This window comes from Lynx canadensis, chromosome A3 (genome assembly GCF_007474595.2).
Source record: "Lynx canadensis isolate LIC74 chromosome A3, mLynCan4.pri.v2, whole genome shotgun sequence".
Taxonomy (NCBI): domain Eukaryota; kingdom Metazoa; phylum Chordata; class Mammalia; order Carnivora; family Felidae; genus Lynx; species Lynx canadensis.
In genome coordinates this window covers 10979671-11000028 of record NC_044305.1, presented here as the reverse complement: position 1 = coordinate 11000028, position 20358 = coordinate 10979671, and the positions used below count along the sequence as shown (strand labels likewise).

Sequence of the window (20358 nt, the reverse complement as noted above, 5' to 3'; positions counted from 1 at the left end):
CAAAGGCTGGACAAGGAAGGGCCACGCGGCTCAGTGTCCGTGTAGGAGTGGGCGCTCAGGGAGCCTTCGGCCGCACGGGGGACATAGGGGGCCCCAGCCCCCCGCCTCCCTCCTCACCTGCTTGTGCGGGAGAACCCGGCCCACGGGGCTGCACGCGGTGCAGGAGGGGCTGCTCTTTTCCTCCCTGGGAGGTTTGTGGAAGCAACCACTGCTTTGTGCTTTTTTCAGGTAAAGTGAGACACCAATAAAATTCATTTTAATTGAAATTCAAAAAACTGAACATAGGAACAAGGCAAATAAATACAAAGTTAAACCGAAAAGCACAGAGTATATACAGGAAGTTTACATGAGAAGGTTGAAGACTCCAGAATCCCCAATGCCATTGTCAGGAGTCACGTACCCCAGGTTGTCTCTACGGCTCAACACAAAAACACTTCAGGACACATTTGAGGGTTTTGGTTTTTTTTTAACAGACTTAAATAAGAAACGAATCTTCTTTCTTTAAATATATTCTTCAGTGAAATCTTTCTTCAAACCGGCTGATGGCTTCTGACACAATTTATCTAATCGGCCCTAAGTTGACTTCCGTTCAAAAGTTCGATTCCATTTTGATGAGTGAGGTCACGGTGGATGCTTTTACTGACACGACACAAGGTTTCCTGGCCAATGACGTTTTCTTCCTTGTGCTGTTGAACACAGTGACGATAAGGTCCACGGTCTGCAGGCCGCCACCAGGCTCCACGGGGGCGTTTGGACTACTGCTTGGGTTAAGAGCATGAATCATGGAAACCCTGGCTCTGTCTGTCTTCCCACCTTGCCTGGCTTGCCAAGGTGACGGCTTGCTGCCATGGAAATGACCCACTGCGTCCTCTTTAGCAAGGTCAGTCAGCCCGCTTGTCTCTTCACTGCCCGTCTTTATTGAACCAGCAGTGCTGAGCAGGCCAACCGGCAGGGAGACTTTGATTCCAGGCCTCAACCCGCCTGGCCTTGGCCCCTTCGGGGTGCAGCTGGCCAGGGAAGGTCAGACACATTCTCAAAACTGAAAGCTGGTCGTTTGACTCAAGTCCAACAGCCTTCAAAGTGCCGCACGTCCCCTTTTCCTGCTCCTATATGCAAAGTCCCATTTGTGCCCCTGGGCTGCGTGACTGGTCTGGGGACTGAGGGAGCACAGAGCATACCCCCACCCACAGCTCTGGCCCTGGGTCAAGGCAAGGCAGCAGCAAAAACAAAGGTGCCAGCTGAGGCTTCTTAAAATACAGTGATTTCAATATCCGCTTCCTGGCAAAAGGCTTCTCCTCTTGGTTCCAAGCAGAGTTTGTCCATCTTCTCAAAAGCTGAGCGTCCTTTCTCCCCTGAAATATTAAGGTGATTGGTCACTGGATTGTCCCCCACCTCAGCGTTCCTGCTCTGGTGAACCCAGATGGCCTTAGTGGCAGAGGGAGGTGGCATTTGGGGAGCTCCTGCTGGCCACTCGCATGGATGGACCCGGTGCCTCTCCCTTACATTCAAGACAGAATTTGCTGAACTTTATTCCTGCCTCGCACCTGGTTTTCACTCCCAAGGATCATAAACTGAAGCTGAAGAGAGAAATAAGGCACTTCATGCCACCTCAACCATGAAGGAAACCCGTCTTGGCCAAGTGCAGTTACATGGGTCATCGACCGCGCTCGGCCTCTGTATCATTTTGCATCTTTGAGGGCTGACCGTGGCCCCTCTAGCACAACCTTCCAAAGGTCGCGAACCTCACTGCACCGCACAGAATGTTTGATGGTGGACTTTACCGAATGACAGCGTGGCTTCCCGGGCTGCTGTTCGCACGGCCTCCAGGTCCGACTGGCACAGGCTGGCGATCTGATCGATGCTTTCAATGCCCTGTTTGAGGTGAGGGGAAAGAGGACCCATCAGGGGACATTTTAGGTAGCAGGTGGAATCTACTTTTATGAGCTCTGTAAGACCAGCCCTAGCATGGTCTTTGGGGCCTCAGGCCCTTCCTTTTCTGAAGGCTTGTAGGTTTCTTATGTAGCCTCAAGTTCATCAGAAGGGCCCCCACCTTTTCGATTCTGACACCTGCTGCTGAGTCAGGCCATCAGCAGAGCTTTATGGATAGATTCCTTCTAGAAGGTCTGTCTTGAAAAATGGGAAGCCCTGCTTCCCTCTGGACCTTCCCACCTCCCCCTTGCTCTCCTAACTCTACCCTCTTGGGCAGGCCGTGAGAACATCAGTCGGAACCCAGGTTTGGGCACAGCTGACCCTGGCTGCTCTCCAGGGCCAAGGACCAGAGTGCACTTCAGCCTCTTCTCCGGGGCACCCCTACCCCCTTCCTGGCTTGGCTGTTCGATTATAACCAGATGGTCCTCCTAGAACTTCCCTTGGTTTTGTTTTGTTGTTGTTGTTTGTTTGTTTTTTCAGAATGAATGGGGTGAGTTTAATCTATTGTTCATCAAGCAAATTGGCGATGGTTTTTTTTAGATGAGACTTCCAGATGCAGGTGGGTTTGAGGCAAGATGGACATCCTCTCATATCTGCTTTAAGAGGGTGAGTTGTACCTGGAGTCTCCAGAAGTTTCATATTCTCTGGCCTGGAGTAACACTTTGTAGAGTCCAGCCTAAGGAAGTAATTCAGAACTCTCTATTTTTTAAAAGCGTTACGTGCCAAGATGCTCATAATGATATTATTTATAGTAATGAACAGATGACAAAGCTTAATTTTCTACCACACAAGAGTGGGGGGATCTGTCAAGGTAAACCCTCAACGGCCCCTTCATAGAGACTTCTAAAGCACTGCCAGTCTACCCCTGAGAGTTTCTGTTTTGCTCACTGTTTCTAAGCTATATATATGTAGCATGATCAACAATCTAAAGACATTTAAGTTTAAGAGAGTGAGCACAAGTGGGGTAAGGGCAGAGAGAAGGAGAGACAGAAGCCCGATTCAGGGCTCAAACTCCGTGAGCAGAGGGATCATGACCTGAGCCGAGACGAAGAGTCACAGGCTTAACTGTGCCAGCCAGGCGCCCCTAGCATGATCGACAATTTTAAATACTCACACCCACAAAAGAAGTGTAGCAAAATGCCAACAGTACTTTCTACTAAGTATTGGGATGAAGGGTAACTTTTACATTTCTGAATTTTACACTTTCTTTCCTATAATGAGCTTATTGTGCTTTTAGAAAATATTAAATCGAGGCCATTAAAACACAATCCTAGACTTCCAAAGTGAGTCCCTAGGGCCACCTGCTTCTTCAGGCCGAGCCAGAGCAAACGCTCCTCGACTACTGTTGAGGGGCCTCTGCTGGTAGCACTGAGGTCTGCTCTAAAACGAGCTCTTCAGGGGCGTTTTTTTTGTTTGGTTTTGTTTTTTGTTTGTTTTTGTTTTTTGCTGGCGGTAGTTTTGGGGGGAGGGGAGGGGTATTCCCAGTGGAATAATTTTGAAATGAACCAACTGGAACATTAGCCATAAGCAGGCTTCCCTCCGTCACGGGCGAGGACAGGTCAGACTCACCCTGAGGTGTTTTAGCGCCACACACGCGGCCTGCTGGAGTTTCGCATCGTTCTCCATCAGGGCGTTGGTATAGAAGACCAGAGCCTGGAGAATAAGGTTGCTGTGAATGGGGGGTCAGCCGAAGCCAAGTCCATGCTGCCTGTGGCTAATCCTTCTAATGCTGGAGGGCTCCTCGAGCCCTGCTTCCCCTTTTCTAAACAAAAATCGGGCTGTGATCTATTCATCTCTGGGCCAGGCGCACCCAGTCCCAAGACGTATGCTGCGGCGTTTGGTTTCTCTCTAATAAACACACTGGTCCCTGGGCTGATGGTAATCAAAGTGAAGAAAGCTCTTTTCATCTAATAATATTTTCCAAATCTAGATAAAATGCTGCATCGGAGCAATCCGATGTCTGGCCGGGGCCACTCAAAGAATTGGACGTGCGGAGGGACGTGCGGAGCACCTCTTCCCTTCAGCCCTGGTCCCTGGTCCCCGGTCCCAGCGATGACCCCGCCCCCTCCACCACATCCGCCAGAAAAGAGCTGCATGGGCTTCACGAGACTCTGCAGGTTAATTAGGAAGCATGTGAGAAGGTACCCGGCCTTTGGGTGCCCAGACTACAGTCAGGCCTCGGTATTGCCCTCTTCTACCTTGGGGGCTGGTACCGTCAATCTAGAGTAGTCACAGGCCCAGGAACCTGAAGGGCAGAGGGGTCCGGTTTCTTGGTTTTCAAACGGACTGAACCCAACGAATCAGCCAGCCACACGTACTAGCTGAGATGAGGCTGGCCGTCAGAACCCTAAGGAAGAAACGCTCTCCGTGCAAGCGACATCTCAGACCAAACGGGTATGTTGGCGTTGGCGGCACAGATGCACGAGGCAGTAAGACGAGAGGTTCCATGGGTCCCTCGGGTGGCCGCCAGCAACCCCAGGTCCCTCCCCAGGGCTGGCGTCGCCCAGGGCAATGGCCTGAGAAGGACCGCACGCATGCACACACCAGGGAACCTCCCTAAATCTAAACATCCTGGGACACCTGGCTGGCTCGGGAGGTAGAGCAGGTGACTGGGTTGGAAGTTTGGGTGTAGGGATTACTTAAAGTAGAATCTTTAAAAAAACAAACAAAAAACCCTCGCAGCGAAGGCAACCCCCTTCAGAACATCCCTTGTATTTTTCCGAGAGAGGAAGCCTGTGTCCCCCTGGCTGTCACACATGTAGCCATGGGGCTGCCGCCTCCCCGCCTGCCCCCACCGTACCTTCTCCCGAAAGCTCTGGTTCCGTGCCGCGCTGGCCAGGCGAGCACTAGCCGCCCTGCACACCCGGGGGGTCCCGTCCAGCTGCAGCAGTGCCCAGGCCCGCAGCGTCTGGGGCAGGGGCTGGAGCTGGCCCAGCCGCTTCCCCTGCAGCTTCCTGATCGTCTTGACTTGCCCCGCACACTGCAGCTCCTCGGCAAGTGTTACTGGAAGAGAGGAGTGGGCCCAGGGTCCCTCTGACTGCGGTCGGCAGTACAACTGCGCGTTTGTTTGGCCACCGCCGTGTTCGTGTTCGGGAAGCAGATCCCAGGGCAAGCCCCCACGATCACCAAGGCGCAGCCTGGATCGGCCTCAAGGGGGTGCTCTCTAGGTGGAATCTCTAGGAAGGCTTTCCGGCAAGGGGTCAAATCACCCTGAAAATTAATAAAACCTCAGCCCGTACTCTTAAGGACTCCGGCCAGCCACCCGTCACCCTCCTATCCAGCTCTGACCTCTGCCCTGTGCTTTGTAAAACCTCCTTCCCTCGGAGGTCATCTCCCTGCGTGGGCTGAGTGTACAATCTAATTCCATCTGGGGTCTCGAAAGGACAGCCGGAGGGGAAAGACGCAGTGGTTCGAAGACACTGGCTTCCAAAGAGCCAGGAGAGAGGGTTCCACGGACGGAGACTCCTTCGTTCTTGGCGTTGCTTTGAGGCGCCCTCCCTCCCAGCCCCTACCTTCTTTGGTGAGCTGGGCAAAGTGCTTCTCTAGGTCAGACACCCCCTGCCTCTGCAGGTAGCTGTGAAACTGGAACCAGGTGACCGTCTGTTCTTCGGGGAGCCCGGCTCCGGGGAGCAACCCACCACAGCTGACCACCTGCTCCAGGAGCCTTCGGCATGCTGGCGAAACAGGAGAAGGCCGTGAGGATAGACGGGGCCCCCGTGGAGCTCCGCCGCCGGGCATGGCTGGGGCAGTTTAAAGGCCTTCTAACGGCATGCGGACGGGTGTCCCTCACTGTGCCTCCTGTGCCCAAGAGAAGGAGCATGCTACGGCTGGGGTCCGCAAGCCCCACGTGTAGGCATTCTTGGGGTGCACTCCATGCCCGAGGCTGGGGACTGGGAGTATTCAGGCCAACTAGCAGCCAGATGCTGGCTGGAGCTTCCAGAGGCCCTGGAAGGGAGGACGGCTGTCAGCTGTCAACAGAGAAAGATGCTCTGCTTTCTGAGGAAGGGTCCAGCCAGCACTTCAAGACACCTTTATCCTGCCGACCTTTCTAGAAGCGTTCTTTCCTAACCCCTTAAAGGTTCTGGTGGAAGCCGTGCGGTCTATCCCCAGACAGATGTGCCAAAAGGCTAACGTCTGCAACTTCAGGGCTTCGCAGACCCCTTCCTGTCCCGGGAAGAGGCGGTGACGTGTAGCTGAGAAGCACCCTCCCTCTGGTGCCATGAAGACAGAGACGAAGACAGGGCTAGAATGAGGCCCTGGGGCGGGAGGGGGTACCTATTTCCAGTTGTCCCGGGTATTTCCCTCGGACTCTGTGCAGAAACGTCTTCTTGAGTTGGTTCAGCAGCGTCGTGCCGGAACAGGACAGGACGCTGCCGGGCTCGGTGCACCCTCTCCACAGCTTCAGGCACCCCTTCCTCCGTGTGGCCTGGGGGACAACTGAAAGCCTGGGTCAGGACCCGACTGACGGGAAGGCCGAGCAACCGGGTGGCCCCAGGATTTCCTTCCGCTGAGGCCTGAGAGGTCAGGGGTGACAGGGTTTCGTGCAGCTTTCCTTCCCGCATCGCAGCCTGACACGCCAAGGGCCGGCGGCTTCGGCCGTGGATGCCTTCCCTGGGCCCGCACCGCGGTCCTCGCAGCTAGGACGGCTGCGGCCACCAGCCTCTCCTCACGGGCAAGGGGAGGCTCCGTGGGGGGCAGAGGCAGAGCGGGGGTCACAGCTGTTTCTGGGAGTGCGTGCCGTGTGCCTTGAACGCGTCCTGGCGATTACCTCACGGAACAACACTACCCAGTGGCCTCCTCTTTAGACAGGCGGGGAAGCTGAGGCCCAGAGAGGTGAGTCATTTGCCCAGAGCCGCACAGCCCACCGAACTAACTCCAAGGCCGTGTGGCCTCCCTCCCGCGCCCCACAGCGTGTACGTCTGAGCACAGCCCCACCACCACCCCAGCTCGTACCCTCTGGGCGCCAGTGAGCTTTGGGCATCAGGATGGGAGACGAGGCTCCCCTGCCCTCCAGAGCCCATCGCTTCGTGCCATCCACACGAGAGCAGCCCGTGGGCAGCGGGCGGTTACTTACTTTCTTCAATGGATGCTGCCTTGCTGACCTTCTCAAAATCCAGCACAGAGAGCATCTCCAGAACCTGCTTTTGCTGCACGGCTTCTTCCAGAAGGCATTCCTGGACCATCCTCGACAGGTTAGGAGAGGCAAGTTTCTGGGAAGCAGCCCACGATGCTCCAGGTTAGCACAAGCATGCCTTCTGAGGCCGGCAAACACGACCGCGGCCCCCACCTGCCTCCCCCCAGCTTTTCTGTGCCGGTGGTAGCTCTCTGACTCCCGTCTGGGGGTTCCTGCTTCTCCAAGGTGGCCGAGATGATGGGATGCAGGCTGCGGCTTCTGGGGGCTTCCTCTGCTACCAGAAAGGGCCAGCCTGCCTGAAAGTGAAGCCAGCCAACGCAGGAAAGCAGAGCTGAGAGAGACCCAGTTAGGATGTTTTTTGAAATCCTGGATCCACCTGGGCCTGAAGCCTACCCCAGGGCCTTTGAGTTCCATGAGCCAAAAAGTTCCCTTTGGTTGAGCCAGTTTGGATCGGAGCTCTGGCAGCTGCCGCGGAAAGAACCGCAGCCGCTGCTTTGGGGTCAGCACTTGGACTTTCAGGAGAGCCACGTGACCTTTCACCCAGGCCTGGACCTTCCACAGAGGAGCCTCCCCAGTCTCACTGGCTCTCTTCCTTGCACCGTGCTCCCCACCACCGGCAAGATCAGATCTTCGCAGAGAGGACTCCCGCCCCCCAGCCCGGCTTCCCCGCAGGCCGCCCCGCCCCCCACATCCCGTGGCCACACCTGCAGCAGAGTTTTGCAGACGTGGAGGTGGACGGTGAGCAACGTGTCCAGCTCCGGGGTGCCGGCCGTCAGCTCCCGAGGTGACGCTGTCCGTGGTGGCAGCGGGGGCGGGCTCCTGTCCTTTCTGAGTTGGATTGAGAAGAACTGGGTGACCGTGCCAGTTAGCGGCTCAGCTCCCTCCGCGGGTAGAGGAGACCCTCCCTCCCTGGGGAGCTCCGATCAGGGAGGCCCGCTCCAGGGCCCAGGCAGATAGAGTTACACCAAGGAGAAAACCAAGGGAAAAGAAAAAGCAGCAAAAGCCGTCAACGAGGGGTGGCACGGGCCCTGGAGACTGGGGTGGGGGGTGTGGGGGGCCACCTCCGGGATGTGTGATCTGAAGGCAGAAGGCTGCGGTTCAGGCTAATCCTTAGCTCTGTGGCTCTGGACGGGCCTGCCCCCCTGGCCTCAGCGTGCTCATCTGTGAAGTGGGGACAGGCGCACCCAGCTCCGGGCAGTGAGGGGTCAGGGCAAGCCTGCCAGCAAGCATCTCACCCGGCACCACGCTGGCCTCGTGGTGGAGGCCGAGCCCGAGGCCTGAGGAAGGGCGGACGCGACACTGGGATGCTGGGTGGGATCGTGAGAGGAGAAGACGAGATGTACTGTGTGTCCTGTCTGGTGCTGCTGAGATTCGGGTACAGGAGCCGGGCATGAGCAGGGCAGGTGGGGGTGGAAGGTTGTACAGAAGAGGGAGCCCATGTCCCTGCTGCCCGTTCGGTAGAGGACAGAGGTCCTACTGTGTCCCTTGTTATTTTGTAAGAGAAGAACCCAGCCAGGCCATTGCCCGCAGCTCGGGACCGTGCTGGGGGTGGTCGTGCACTCAGTGGTCAGCACGCCCCTGCTCTGTGCCCAGCGGCAGGCATGCAGGGGTGGGGGGCGTAGCAAAGGAACAGAGTAAGTACCAGTTGGGACCAGGGCGATGGGAGGCTGAGGCTGCAGGGGCCGACAGGAAGCGCGGAACTGAGGCCCGTCGCCAGGGTCGGTGCTGGGAGGGGAGGGCGCCTACCTGGGACCCTGGCAGCCCCCACACAGGGACAGCTCCTGCGGGGCGAGGTCAGCATTGAGGAAGGCGAAGCTCTCCAGGATGCACTCCATCAGGCTCTCGGAAGAGGCGTGCTCCTGGCGGGCGCCACGGGGCTGTGGACAGAGCGGCAGGACCTTAGGCCACAGACCATCACCACCGGGTCCGGGTCATGAGCACCACCCCTCGGAGCCCAAGTGCAACCCCCCACATCAAGGATGGGCACAGGGGTGCGGAATCCCCCAAGGCCCCTCCCGAGTAGCCTGGTAGGTACGGCTCCAAAGCCCGAGGGACACAGACCTGAAAAGCCTCTCCTGGGCTCACAGACGCCCACAGGGACCGGGCGAGAGACAGGAGTGAGCGGGCAAGTGATTGGGGGTGGGGGGGGGGGGCCCGAGAACATGTGTCCCCCCCCCCCCAAGAGGCCAGGCTGCCACTCTGCTCCAACTGACACCTGCTCCTTGGGAATGTGGGGCCAGACTGTTCACTTTTCTCAGAAAAGCTGGAAACCTAGATTTTTGTGGGAACCTGCTAGTTTTTGAACATTGACAGCTAATCCCAAATTACTGTAAAAATAGGGTGTGAGTCAGGCTCAAAGGGAGGCTCAAAGGCTGCCCGGTGAGCTTCTAGATTTCAGGGTCTCTTCTCCCAGGGAGATGTGGAAGGAGAGGATGGTTGAGGCACCCCCTGACTGGCAGGGATGAGGAGAGTGCTGGTGCCACAGGGCCTGCCACTGGTTGAGTCCCCCAAAGGCAGATCCCTTCCTCCGGATCTAGAAATCCACTGCTGGAGATTTTGGTCTCCCCTCCATTCAGGGCAGGACCCCAGGGCTTGCTCGGTCCCCATCCCTGGCATGCCCAGGCCATGTCCCACACGAAGCCACCCAAGGCATAGCCTGAGCAGATACCACCTTGAGAAGCAGAACTAGGCTCCTAAGAGTTGAGCCCGCGGAGAAAACTTTGTTATTCTCTTGTTAGAGAATAACAATGGCTAGTTGCGGATCTTTCCTCCAGCAAAAAAAAAAAAAAAAAGTACGTTGGTGTATATATATGCACACACACACACACACACACACACACACCAGTTCTCATTATTCCAGGTGGTACCAAACCATTGCTCCTAAGAGAAATGCAGAGACCACTAGCCTCCGGTCACATTTTTTTTTTTTTTAATTTTTTTTTAACGTTTATTTATTTTTGAGACAGAGAGAGACAGAGCATGAACGGGGGAGGGGCAGAGAGAGAGGGAGACACAGAATGGGAAGCAGGCTCCAGGCTCTGAGCCATCAGCCCAGAGCCTGACGCGGGGCTCGAACTCACGGACCGCGAGATCGTGACCTGGCTGAAGTCGGACGCTCAACTGACTGCGCCACCCAGGCGCCCCCGGTCACATTTTTATCAACCCATCAGTACAGAGCCTCGTTTCATGTGTACTTCTGTTTAAAGACACCTTATTTATTAAAAAAAAAATTTTTTTTTAATGTTTATTCTTGAGAGACAGAGTGTGAGCAAGGGAGGGGCAGAGAGAGAGGGAGACACAGAATCGGAAACAGGCTCCAGGTTCTGAGCTGTCAGTACAGAGCCGGACGTGGGGCTCGATCCCACAAACTGTGAGATCATGACCTGAGCCAAAGTCAGACGCCTAACTGACTGAACCACCCAAGGGCCCCGAAGACACCTTATTTAATTTACACTGACAATTCATTCACACTGAACTCACACCTGGACGAGGCTTATGTAACATGGATTTTGTGAGTGAGGCCCTGCACAGCCTTCCTGGGCTCAGGAGCACTGGATAGCACTTCACGCGGTCGGGCCCATCCAACAGCTTGAAATCACCAAAAGAAAGGGCAGAAATGTGAGACACGCAGCACAAACTAGACAGCAGAAAGGACACACATCTGGACCAGGGCTGCGAGAAGAAGGCAGAGTGTGTGAACCCTCTGTGTGTGAACAAGTGAACCCCTGGTTCAGCCCCAGCCGGGCACGTGCATGGCAGGCGACTCTGCACGTGCCCGCAGATGACCGTGAGCGCATCACAAGTACTGATTTTGGAGTTTCAGGTAAGCTTCACAGCAAGTAGATGAATGAGAAACACACAGAATCCATGAATGGTGAGGACCGACTACGTGTATACACACACACACACACACACACACACACACACACACATTATACACATACACATCAAACTAAAAACTATGGCCTATGCTCACTTTTACTCTTCGAATTCGGTTTGGTACAAGAAGAAAAGTTCCTCAAGTACGTTTAAAAAAGTATTGCCTGGGGGGCTCAGTCGGCTCAGGTCATGATCTCACTGTTGGTGAGTTCGAGCCCCGTGTCGGGCTCTGTGCTGACAGCTCAGAGCCTGGAGCTGCTTCGGATTCTGTGTCTCCCTCTCTCTCTGACCCTCCCCCGTTCATGCTCTCTGTCTCAAAAATGAATAAACATTCAAAAATTTTTTTAAATAAAATTATGTAATCAGAAAAATCGAATAAATCTGCCCAGGCCAGCACTATTGAGAGCCACCCGAGGGCAGCTCTTGCCACGGGCCCTGTCGAGGAACAAGCTCAGAGTAGGGTGTGTGGCTGCTCGCGGCCTCTTGTGGCACCAGCTCTGACCCTAGACACGCCCCGGGTCTGGGAATTGAACGCCCAACCTCAGCCCCGCCTGCCTGGGCCAGAAGATGCCAGAGGGGGCCAGATTCTCTGGCCAGACGGGGAGCAGGTTTTCTACCCTGGTCCCCGACTTCCACTTCTAATCGTCCTCCCAGCCAGTGAAGGCCATTGTTATCCCTCCCCACTGGTCAGATGAACAGACTGAGGCCCAGAGAGGAGACGTTGCCCAGCTGGGTCACAGGGGAACGAGGCCAGGATGCCGGCCCAGGCTGGCTGCCCCCAGAGTCTGCTCCCAGTCGTCAGGCGCTAGTAAAGCGGGGCCGCTGGCCCTCCAGGAAGAAACCCACCTTCAGCCGGTCCCTGCAGCCGAGAACCTGGTACTCCAGCTCCCGGAGCTGGGGCTGGGCAGTATCCATGGACCTCAGTAAATCCAGAACCTCTTGCAGCGGCCTCTCGAGGGTCACCCCAGGCCCATCCGCTCCGCCCTCGGCTTCTCCTTCGTCATCGTCTTTCTGGCTACCCGGGACTGTATGCTTGTGGAATGGGGAGCCCCGTGGCAGGCTGGGGGCCTCGATTCCCAAATTCCTCCAGCCAGGCTGCTCCACAAATGAGCCTCCCGCCAGGTGGGCCATCTCCGGCAGGAGGCCCAGGGATCGGGGGTCCTCCTGGGCCTCCTCTTCGATGGAGGTGTTGGGGCCAACGGCCACGGGCAGGAGCCCCACGTCTGAGGTGGATGCCGATGTGCTGGTCTCAGTGTCTCGGGGGTCCTCAGAGCTGAAAGAGTCCATCTCGGGCAGCTCCTGACTCCGGCTCCGCAGGCCGGACCCCCGAAGGTCGCTGTCGGACAGGTAGCCGGGGATGGAAGGGGCCTTTGGCCCACCCAGCAGCAAAGCCTGCTGCGCTGGCCGCTGCAGGACAGACTGGGGAGGGGGACACAGGACCAGCCTGACTGCCACACCAGGGACTTCCTGCCACCCCAGCGGGGCTTCCCTCCATAAAGACTTGCCCCGCACACACACACATTGTCAACGTGACTGGGGTCCACCAAGGTGATCGGCGAACTGGAGGTGTTGACGGGACCCTGCAGCCCCATCCCCCCTCTAACCCCTTCCTTTCCAGCCCCTGAGGCCACTTTGCTGCTTGTCACATCCTCCAGGCTCTACACCTTCCTGTCCCAAGGCCTTTTAGAATGACTGTGCTCTCTTTCTGGAGCATTCTTCCCATATGTCTTTGTGGTCATGCTCTTGGCCCCTCAGGTCCTTACTCAAATGGCACCTTTTCTGGGGACCTAGCCCTGGACGCCCCGTTTTAAATAGCAACTCCCGCTTTGCCCCAGAAGTCCCCTCTCCCTCCATGGTCTGTGTTCCCGTGGTCCTTAGGCCCTTGATCAGCCGGCGCTCCCTGAGGACACTGTCCCCACCTGGTCTAGAACAGAGCCTGGCACAAAGTTGTGAATGAGCGAACAGCTGACACCAAGCTCGCCCCGCTCTGCGGCACCCCCTCCCTTCCCCTTACCAGACAGACCAATAATAATGTCTGATGTTCCAAAGCACCATCTGTTTTTATCAGGTGTTCTTTGAAAGGCTTCTCGTTCATTAACTCACTTAATCCTTGCAAAACCTCACCAGAGTGGTGCCGTTATTTTCAGTTCTCTGATATAGAAACTGAAGGCCAGAGAGGTTGGGTGACTTGCCCAAGGTCACACAGCAGGTGAGAGGCATAAATAGCATTTGAACCCAGCCGTTCCGGCTGCAGAAGCCAGACTCTGGACCACATATGATTTCTTTGACTGTAATATGCTGGGCACACCATGGCCAGAATACGGAAGAGGTTGACAACAGTAGCTGGTGCTAAGGAAGGGGCCCAGATCCCCGGAGGTCACAGGAAAGAGATGTTTTACTAGACGCTAGGTCAAGGTATTACCTACTGGAAACATACATTAAATTTAATTTTGAAGCAAATAAACTATGGCTGGGGTGGTAGCACCATACAGAGAAACCCATTCCAGGCTTCCAGGAGAACCAGCCAGGCCTCGAACCAAGTCCAGAGGCCCCCAGAATGGAGGACTGACAGGAAGGAAAACAGGACAGGACACTACCCAGGATGATCCCCAAACCAGGGAGCACGAGTCCAAAGGGGGACCGGAAGTGCCAGGCTGCCGATCCCAGCCCCACGTGCTGGCCCCGGGGGAGTCGCGCCCACCCACGATCCTGGGGTGCCCACCGCATCCCTGCCCTGGTGAGGCTCACTCACCAGGTAGTACCTCTCTCGGAAGCTGGGCGTGCTTGGGGGTGTCCAGTTGTACAAGGAGCCCTTTCTGCTGCCCATGGAGAACTTGCCCGTAGGGCTGGGCGACACCAGGAAGCTCTCGGTGTCAAACGGGCTGGAGGAGAGAACAGAAGGCCGGGGTGTCGTCAGTGCCTGGGAGAACGCGGCAGCACAGAGAAGACCTCGGGGGACTTCAGAGGGAATGGAGGTTCGGGAGGGGCCTGGCCTTGCCTGGGGTCACAGTCACAGCACCTAGAGATTCTAGGTGCACATTCTCAACCCCCTTCGGAACATCTCACCACCCTGAGGGCCCTTAGCCACATGGCAAGGGGCAGTGACTGGCCACCAGACATGTGAATGACACCCCCTTCAGAGGGCCCCTCAAGAAGTTGAGCGGAGGCACAGTGGACGCTCCGTTCTGCCATTTTCTGGATAAACAACGTCACCATCCCTCTCATCCCGATCTGTAACAGGGGTGCCATTATTTACGGAAGGACCTCTGTCGGTCGTGGTCACACGTAAGGCTGAGAAGCCAAGATGAGTGTGTGAAATACAGGGGAGCTGGGGCTCCAGCCTGGCCCTCACCCAGCCTGCCCTGGGAGCCAGTAGGTCTGGGTAACCTCCCTGCCGCACGGACACCGGCTCGCTCTTCTTTGCACAAAGGCCTGGCTCCTGCTCTGTGGGTTCTAGACGCTTCAGGCCAGCAGGACGCCTGCGTCCTTGGATTGGCCCAGCCTCGCATCGGATGGTGCTGGGCCGCCCGCGACCCTATAGACTTGAGGGCCTTCCCTGGAAAGAATAGTGTGCAGCCCCCACTGGACGGATGAGGACACTGAGGCTGGGGGTTCACCCGGCTCACTGGGAAGAAAGTGGCCTCTAGTGGCCCCAGGCCGGATGGAGAGACTGGGCAGAGCAAGCTCCAGAACAGAAGAAGCGTGCCCCAGCCCCTTAGCTCCTGCTGCACCTGCCTCGGGGAATAAAGAGAATTCTCTCGAAACACGAGGTTTCATTTGGGGCAAAAGAGCCCTACTGACAGAAAAACAGAGCCTTTGGAGACCAGCAGCGTTCACTGAACGGCCCAAGAAGGTGACGAGTCGGCCGCCCCAGATGGGCACTGCCCCTTGCCACCTGCGATGCCCGATGGAGAGCCCCCGACCCGGGAAGGACGTGTTTTCGTGAGCGTCCCCGTCCGTGGGGTCTGGGGTCCACGGGGCCTGGTGGACGGCAGGGGCCAGCGGGGAATGAGGTGGTGGGAGCAGTGAGGAGAGCCCTCCTGGGGAGGGGCAAGGCTCCTCCCTGGAACCCAGCCCGGGAGGTCACCGGAAAGGGTCCTGGCCAGCATAGGCGGTTCGCTGAAAGAAGGGAATTAAGACTCAGAGGGGCGGGGGCAGGGAGGGTGGGCAGAGGCTCCAGCCTGGCCGTGGGGCCCAGTGAGGGCAGGAATGCCCACAAGTGGATGCTAGGGTGTGCTCGGGCCACCAGAGGAGCCAGCGAGGCCCTCTTCCTTCTGCTCTGGGTGGGAGTCCCCTCTAGGTGGGAGTTTGGGGCCAGCCTCGGGGAGGGACATCGGGGCCTGGGGAGGAGGCCGGCCCCCTACTCACTTCCACAGCACCTCCAGCTGTAGCTTGATGGTGCCCAGCTCTGTGATGTCCACCACGATCACCTGCGGCCTGGTCGTGAAGAAGTCAGTGATGTCGCAGGTCACTGTGCCCACGGCCAGTGAACTCAGGCCCCTCAGCTCTGTCACCTGAGGGGATGGGAGTTGTGGATGACGCCTGCGCCCAGCCTCTGGGCACCCTATCCCCGCCCCTGTGCCTCACCCACCTTGATCTCGAAGTTCTCGTGCAGCGTGGGGATGAAAACTTTCTCCTCCTCCTCCCAGGTCTGGCTGTCATCAGACTCGATCCGGCCCTTCAGCTTCCAGCGCTGGCGGCCCAGGCGCATGAGCACCTGTGGGCCCGAGAAGGGGCGGGTCAGCAGCCCCAGGGAGCCCCTCCCCCGTGCCACCTGCCTGGAGGCCCTCCCTGCTAGCTGGGAGGGGATGGGGACAAAGCCCAGCTGGGACCCTGGTTCTCAGCAGCTCCCGCCCCCCAAAGGCCTTATGGGAAGCCCTGAGGACTGACGCCCGAGTGGCCATACCTCGTACTGGTCTCCGGGACAGAGGCGTGCATAGCCCACGAAGCCTAGAACGGAGACAGGCTAATCTCCTCTCCGCCCTGCTCTGCCCCTGCCCCTGCCCCTGCCCCACAGACCACAGGTCCTCCCTGGGGGATCCCCTGCCCACGTGTGGGTATCACCTTCAGGGAGGGATAAATCGTCATGACGGACGGCGGACAGGCCCGGGCCCTCATGTCCACCTCAGGGGATGGGACTTGGCTGAGGTCACAAGCCACGTGAGTGGAAACCCAAAGTTTTCCTGGACCCCTGGGACCCTGACCAAACCCCCAACCTCAGCAGAAGTCCCAGGACCCCCAAGACGGCCTGACGCCCCCCCCCACCCCCCACCAAACTGGCTTCTGCCCACCGACCCTCGTCTCTGTTACCTTTCATCCTGATGTGGAACTCTCCCAGGTGAACCTCCAGGGCCCCCTCGATAAGCCACATGTCCTGCAAAGCCCCACACAAGGCGGCTCACGGCCGGCCCCTGGGCCCGGTGAGGTGGGGGAAGGGGGGCCCACGGATCCTGCCAGCCGGAGGCCCCGGGGAGCAGATAGCAATGGTCCTCGGGGTCCAGCCCCCCCCCAACACACACACACGTAGCCCTCTGCACCCCTCACTGCCCCCCACCTCGGTGCACTCCTGCAGGCTGCGGCCCAGCTCCTGCAGGCTCTCCCGGGAGGCGCGGCTGGGCGGGCACCTGGAGAAGGCCCTCTGCATGTTGGAGGCCCCGTCGCGCAGGCGGCACTGGATGCAGTAGCCCTCGTAGAGTTCGTCCACCTGCGGGGGGCGCGCGGGCTGGTGGGCGCGGGGGCCCCAGGCCTGCCTGCCACTCTCACCCTCGGGAGGGGCCGCGCTGCCCTGGGTCCCCTGCCCCGGAGAGTGTGAGCCCCCGGGGGCAGGGGTCACATCGCTCATCCACTCCTGTGCCCAGCGCCCGGTGGACGCCTGCACACGAACCGGCCGGGCGAAGGCATCGCTTCCCCTCTCCCTGCCCCACTTTTGGGCTGCAAAACAGGGGAGGTGGGTTTGTGATATCCTGCCCAGCCAGGGGGCCACCAGTGAGAACATGGAAGAGTTGGTGGGTAAAAGCTTGAAGGGCTTGCTGTGTGACCTTGGGCCTGTCTCTGTCCCTCTCTGGGCCTGTACTCTCCCATCTCTGCAGTGGGGTGGTTGGACTCAGCCTCTCACCCTGTGAGCTGGAGCATGAATGCGGTCATTTAAACCCCACAATCCTGGGGAGCCCAGCCACCCCCTGACCCACCCCTCCCCCCCCGCCCCACCTCAGGGCCCAACTCTTGCATTTCCTGGGCCTCCTCGCCCCCCACCCCCACCCCCGCCCGGCAAACCCCAGCCCTGCCCTGTGACATCCAGGAGGCAGGCTGACCTTGCTGATGTGAAACTCCATCTTCCGGATGTGCCTTTCCACAGAGCGCGTTTGCTTCTCCCAGAAAAAGAGAAGGTACTTTGAAAGTAGCCTGGGCCATCCCCTCCCCGGCCCCCACCCCCTGCCCCTTCCTCGGGTCCTAACACAGAACTGGGCTCCCAGCCAGGCCAGCCCCTCAGCATCCTCATGGCTGAGCCCGTTTCCCCATTTTACAACTGGGGAGGAAACCTCCCGTAGGATGGCCTGAGGGACGAAACGCGGGCAATGACATCAGTCCCCCATGAGCCCACCTTGCTTACCGCAGACAGAAAGTCTCACCCACCTTGTCCAGGTCGTAATAGAAGGCCTGTGGGGAGGAGAGTGGGGAGAGACAGGTGTCAGGGCTCTGGGTGCTCCTCCACGACCCACGTGGCTACATCCCAGGGGCACCTGAGCTCGGAGGTAGGAAAACCAGCAGCCACTCCCTCCTCTGGGCCCCGCAGTCAGCGGCCCGGTTCCAGGCCATTCCAGGCCGAGGGGGAAGAGTGGAAAACGCATGCGCTTTGGGTGAGGCAGTTCTGGGCCTGGCTCAGTTTCCCAGCCGTGTGTCCCAGGCCAGTTACTCAACGTCTCTGAGCCTCTACCTCCTCATGGAAAATGGAGTGGCCACAGAACACAGCACCTGCCCCGCAGGGTTGCTGTGAAGGGCAAAGGATGAGGTAAGCCCTCAACAAAATGGGGGTCACTGTGATTTGATCGTTTAAGCGGTGATTTCAGCCATGGCCAGAAGAACCGAATGAGGTGGGGGTGGAGGAGGCAGCCAGCGTCCCCCCACCCCCACCCCCGGGGGGGGGTTCAGGCTTTGGGAAATGCAAATCCAGACTGGTCCAGCCACGCCAGGGGCCAGGGGCCAGCCAGGCAAATCTCAGTGTAAAGGGCCAGACAATAAAACTTTGGCTTTGGGGGCCGCATGGTCTGAACTCAGCCACAGACCACATGTCAGTGATGGGTGTGGCCCGTGCTGATAAACTTTATTTCCAAACAGGCCCTAGCTCGCCCGAGTAGCTGAAATCACTCTATTTGAGCCTGGAGGCGTTTCCACAAGGTTGGAGCTTCATTGGGGAGAAAAAGCAAGACGTGGGGGAGCGGGGAGAATTGTGACTTCATTCTTCTAACGCTGACCCAAACCTTCCATGCGCTTCCGCATGGATGTTTACATGACGATGGGACCAGGGAGGAAACCGTGGAAGGTGAACTACCAGATTGTCCTCAGGGGTTGAACAGTGTGGGACACAGAAGACTGAGGGGAGAGCGGCATGAAGCTGGAAGGAGGGAGGGATCAAACCCTCCAGAAGTGTGTGCTTTCCCACGAATGCATTTATGAGAAACGATACATGTGCGGTTATGAGAGGAAAACTCCGTGTTAGAAATAAAGAAATGGGGAAGTTCCCGAGCCTTTGGAAAGAAAAGTGTGCAGGAAAAGCCAAGAAGCAGCAGCGCCCAGGGAGGCAGGACCCCACGTCCGCCAGCCCGCTGTGCGGCCCCAGGGCGGCCACACCTTCCCTTGCCTCAGTGTGCCCATCTGTGAAATGGGAGTAGCGAAAACGGATGAGCCTTTATACGGCTGCCCACCTTACAGTTACTTCTAGAGCCAGAGAGTGGAGGTGGGCCCTGCCCGAGACTGTGGACTCCTGAATCGTGAGGCAGGGGGAGGGGGGAGGAGGGAGGGCAGAAGCTTCCCAACAGTCCGTGAGGTTAAATTCCTCAGGGTCCAAGTGAGGGGAGTTCATCACAAGACAAAGACACTCCATTCCTCAGGCCTGAGCTCCGGGACTGAGATTTACACCCGTGATGCGGGCAGGGGCGGGTGAGGGGGACTCCGTAACCCAGGGAGGCTGCTCGGGCGGGAAGGGGCAGGGAGAGGTCTCACCAGCCTGGAATTCCTGCGGGTGTCCTTGTGGCGCCCTGACAGGTAATCCAGCTCGGCCTGCTGGGTGCACAGATACTCCCTGCGAGGAGAACGAGGAAGAGGAGTTTGCAAAGTAGCAAAAGAAGAAGAAGAAAAGACACAGCCCGGTGCCCAGGGTTCCGGAGTGGGGGCGGCCCCAGCTGCCGGCTCCGAGAATAGCGATGGTTCTGGGCGGGCTCAGCGGTCAGAGGGGCGGCGCCTTCTCGCCCACCGGAAGCCGGGCCCCAGCTCGCTCGCTCAACCTGCAGACCCCACACGCTGGGGGCTGTGTGCCCAGCGCTGTGCAGAATGAGGAACCTCTCCATTAACAGGTGCTATTGTTATTATGCCCATTTTGGAGATGGGCAAACTGACCCTGAAAATTGGCAAATAACTCAAGCGCAGAGTCACAGCAGGGACGAGGCCGAACCCGGGTCTGAAACCAGCAGTGGCCTCCGGAGGCCGCCCTCTTCACCCCAGCCCACGGGGAGGTCAGCGAGAGCCCGCCTCCCTCACGGACGAAGACAGGCCATCCTGCTGTCGGCCTGTGTAGGGCCAAGGACCAGAGAGGGGCTGGAAGACCCATTTCTGGGACGCACAGAGAAAGCTGTGTGGCTGGAGGGGACACCTCACGTTCTTTTCCAGCCAAAGAGCTTAGACGTGAAGCGTGAGGTCTGGACTCGGGAGCCACGGTGAGGCCCCATCCTGCTTCATCAGAGTTTACGAGGCCACCCCAGGAAGGTGACTCGCCCTCTCTGGGCCCACTTGCACCACCATCTGCCAGGCCGCAGCTCACTCAGGGGGTGGGCTCCCCAGGAAGAAGGGGGTGCTGTTGAGTGAGCCCAGACCGGTCTCCAACGTGAGGTCCTTACAGGAATCACCAGAGCGGTCCTGGGAGATGCGCCCCTTGAAGACACGCTCCAGGCACCCGGCCCCAGCTCCCGCTCTGCGCCAGTGCAGGTGGGGGCGTGCGGTGCGCCCCGTGGGTGGCGGATGACAGATGTCCCCTGGGCTGGCGGACAGGGCTTGGCGAGGGGGGGCAGGTGACCTTTCCCCGGAGCCCGGGGTGGGTGGGGGAGGATTGCGGACAGAGGGCGGGTGGGCACTGGCCCGGGAGCCCCACTCCCTGCTTCCTGGCCGTAGGATCCTGGACGAGCTGTGTCCCCTCTCTGGGACTC

The 20358-nt window shown here is 58.3% G+C and overlaps 1 protein-coding gene across 1 annotated transcript in view; it reads right to left on the bottom strand.

Annotated features, from left to right (window-relative positions):
* Positions 1-219: 219 nt before the first annotated feature.
* The window catches only part of RIPOR3 (RIPOR family member 3), a 74474-nt gene continuing 54335 nt past the window's right edge, over positions 220-20358 (bottom strand). The window contains exons 4-22 of the mRNA XM_030309402.1: positions 19163-19241; positions 17576-17599; positions 17254-17307; positions 16497-16646; positions 16253-16316; positions 15849-15892; positions 15534-15659; positions 15311-15456; positions 13695-13824; positions 11789-12361; positions 8810-8940; positions 7768-7891; positions 7004-7139; positions 6205-6366; positions 5442-5603; positions 4730-4932; positions 3499-3582; positions 1782-1872; positions 220-1352 (exon numbers count right to left, since the gene is read on the bottom strand). Coding sequence (XP_030165262.1) covers positions 1249-1352; positions 1782-1872; positions 3499-3582; positions 4730-4932; positions 5442-5603; positions 6205-6366; positions 7004-7139; positions 7768-7891; positions 8810-8940; positions 11789-12361; positions 13695-13824; positions 15311-15456; positions 15534-15659; positions 15849-15892; positions 16253-16316; positions 16497-16646; positions 17254-17307; positions 17576-17599; positions 19163-19241 — 2587 coding nt within the window. The 3' untranslated portion in view covers positions 220-1248. The remainder of the gene's footprint in view (positions 1353-1781; positions 1873-3498; positions 3583-4729; positions 4933-5441; positions 5604-6204; positions 6367-7003; positions 7140-7767; positions 7892-8809; positions 8941-11788; positions 12362-13694; positions 13825-15310; positions 15457-15533; positions 15660-15848; positions 15893-16252; positions 16317-16496; positions 16647-17253; positions 17308-17575; positions 17600-19162; positions 19242-20358) is intronic.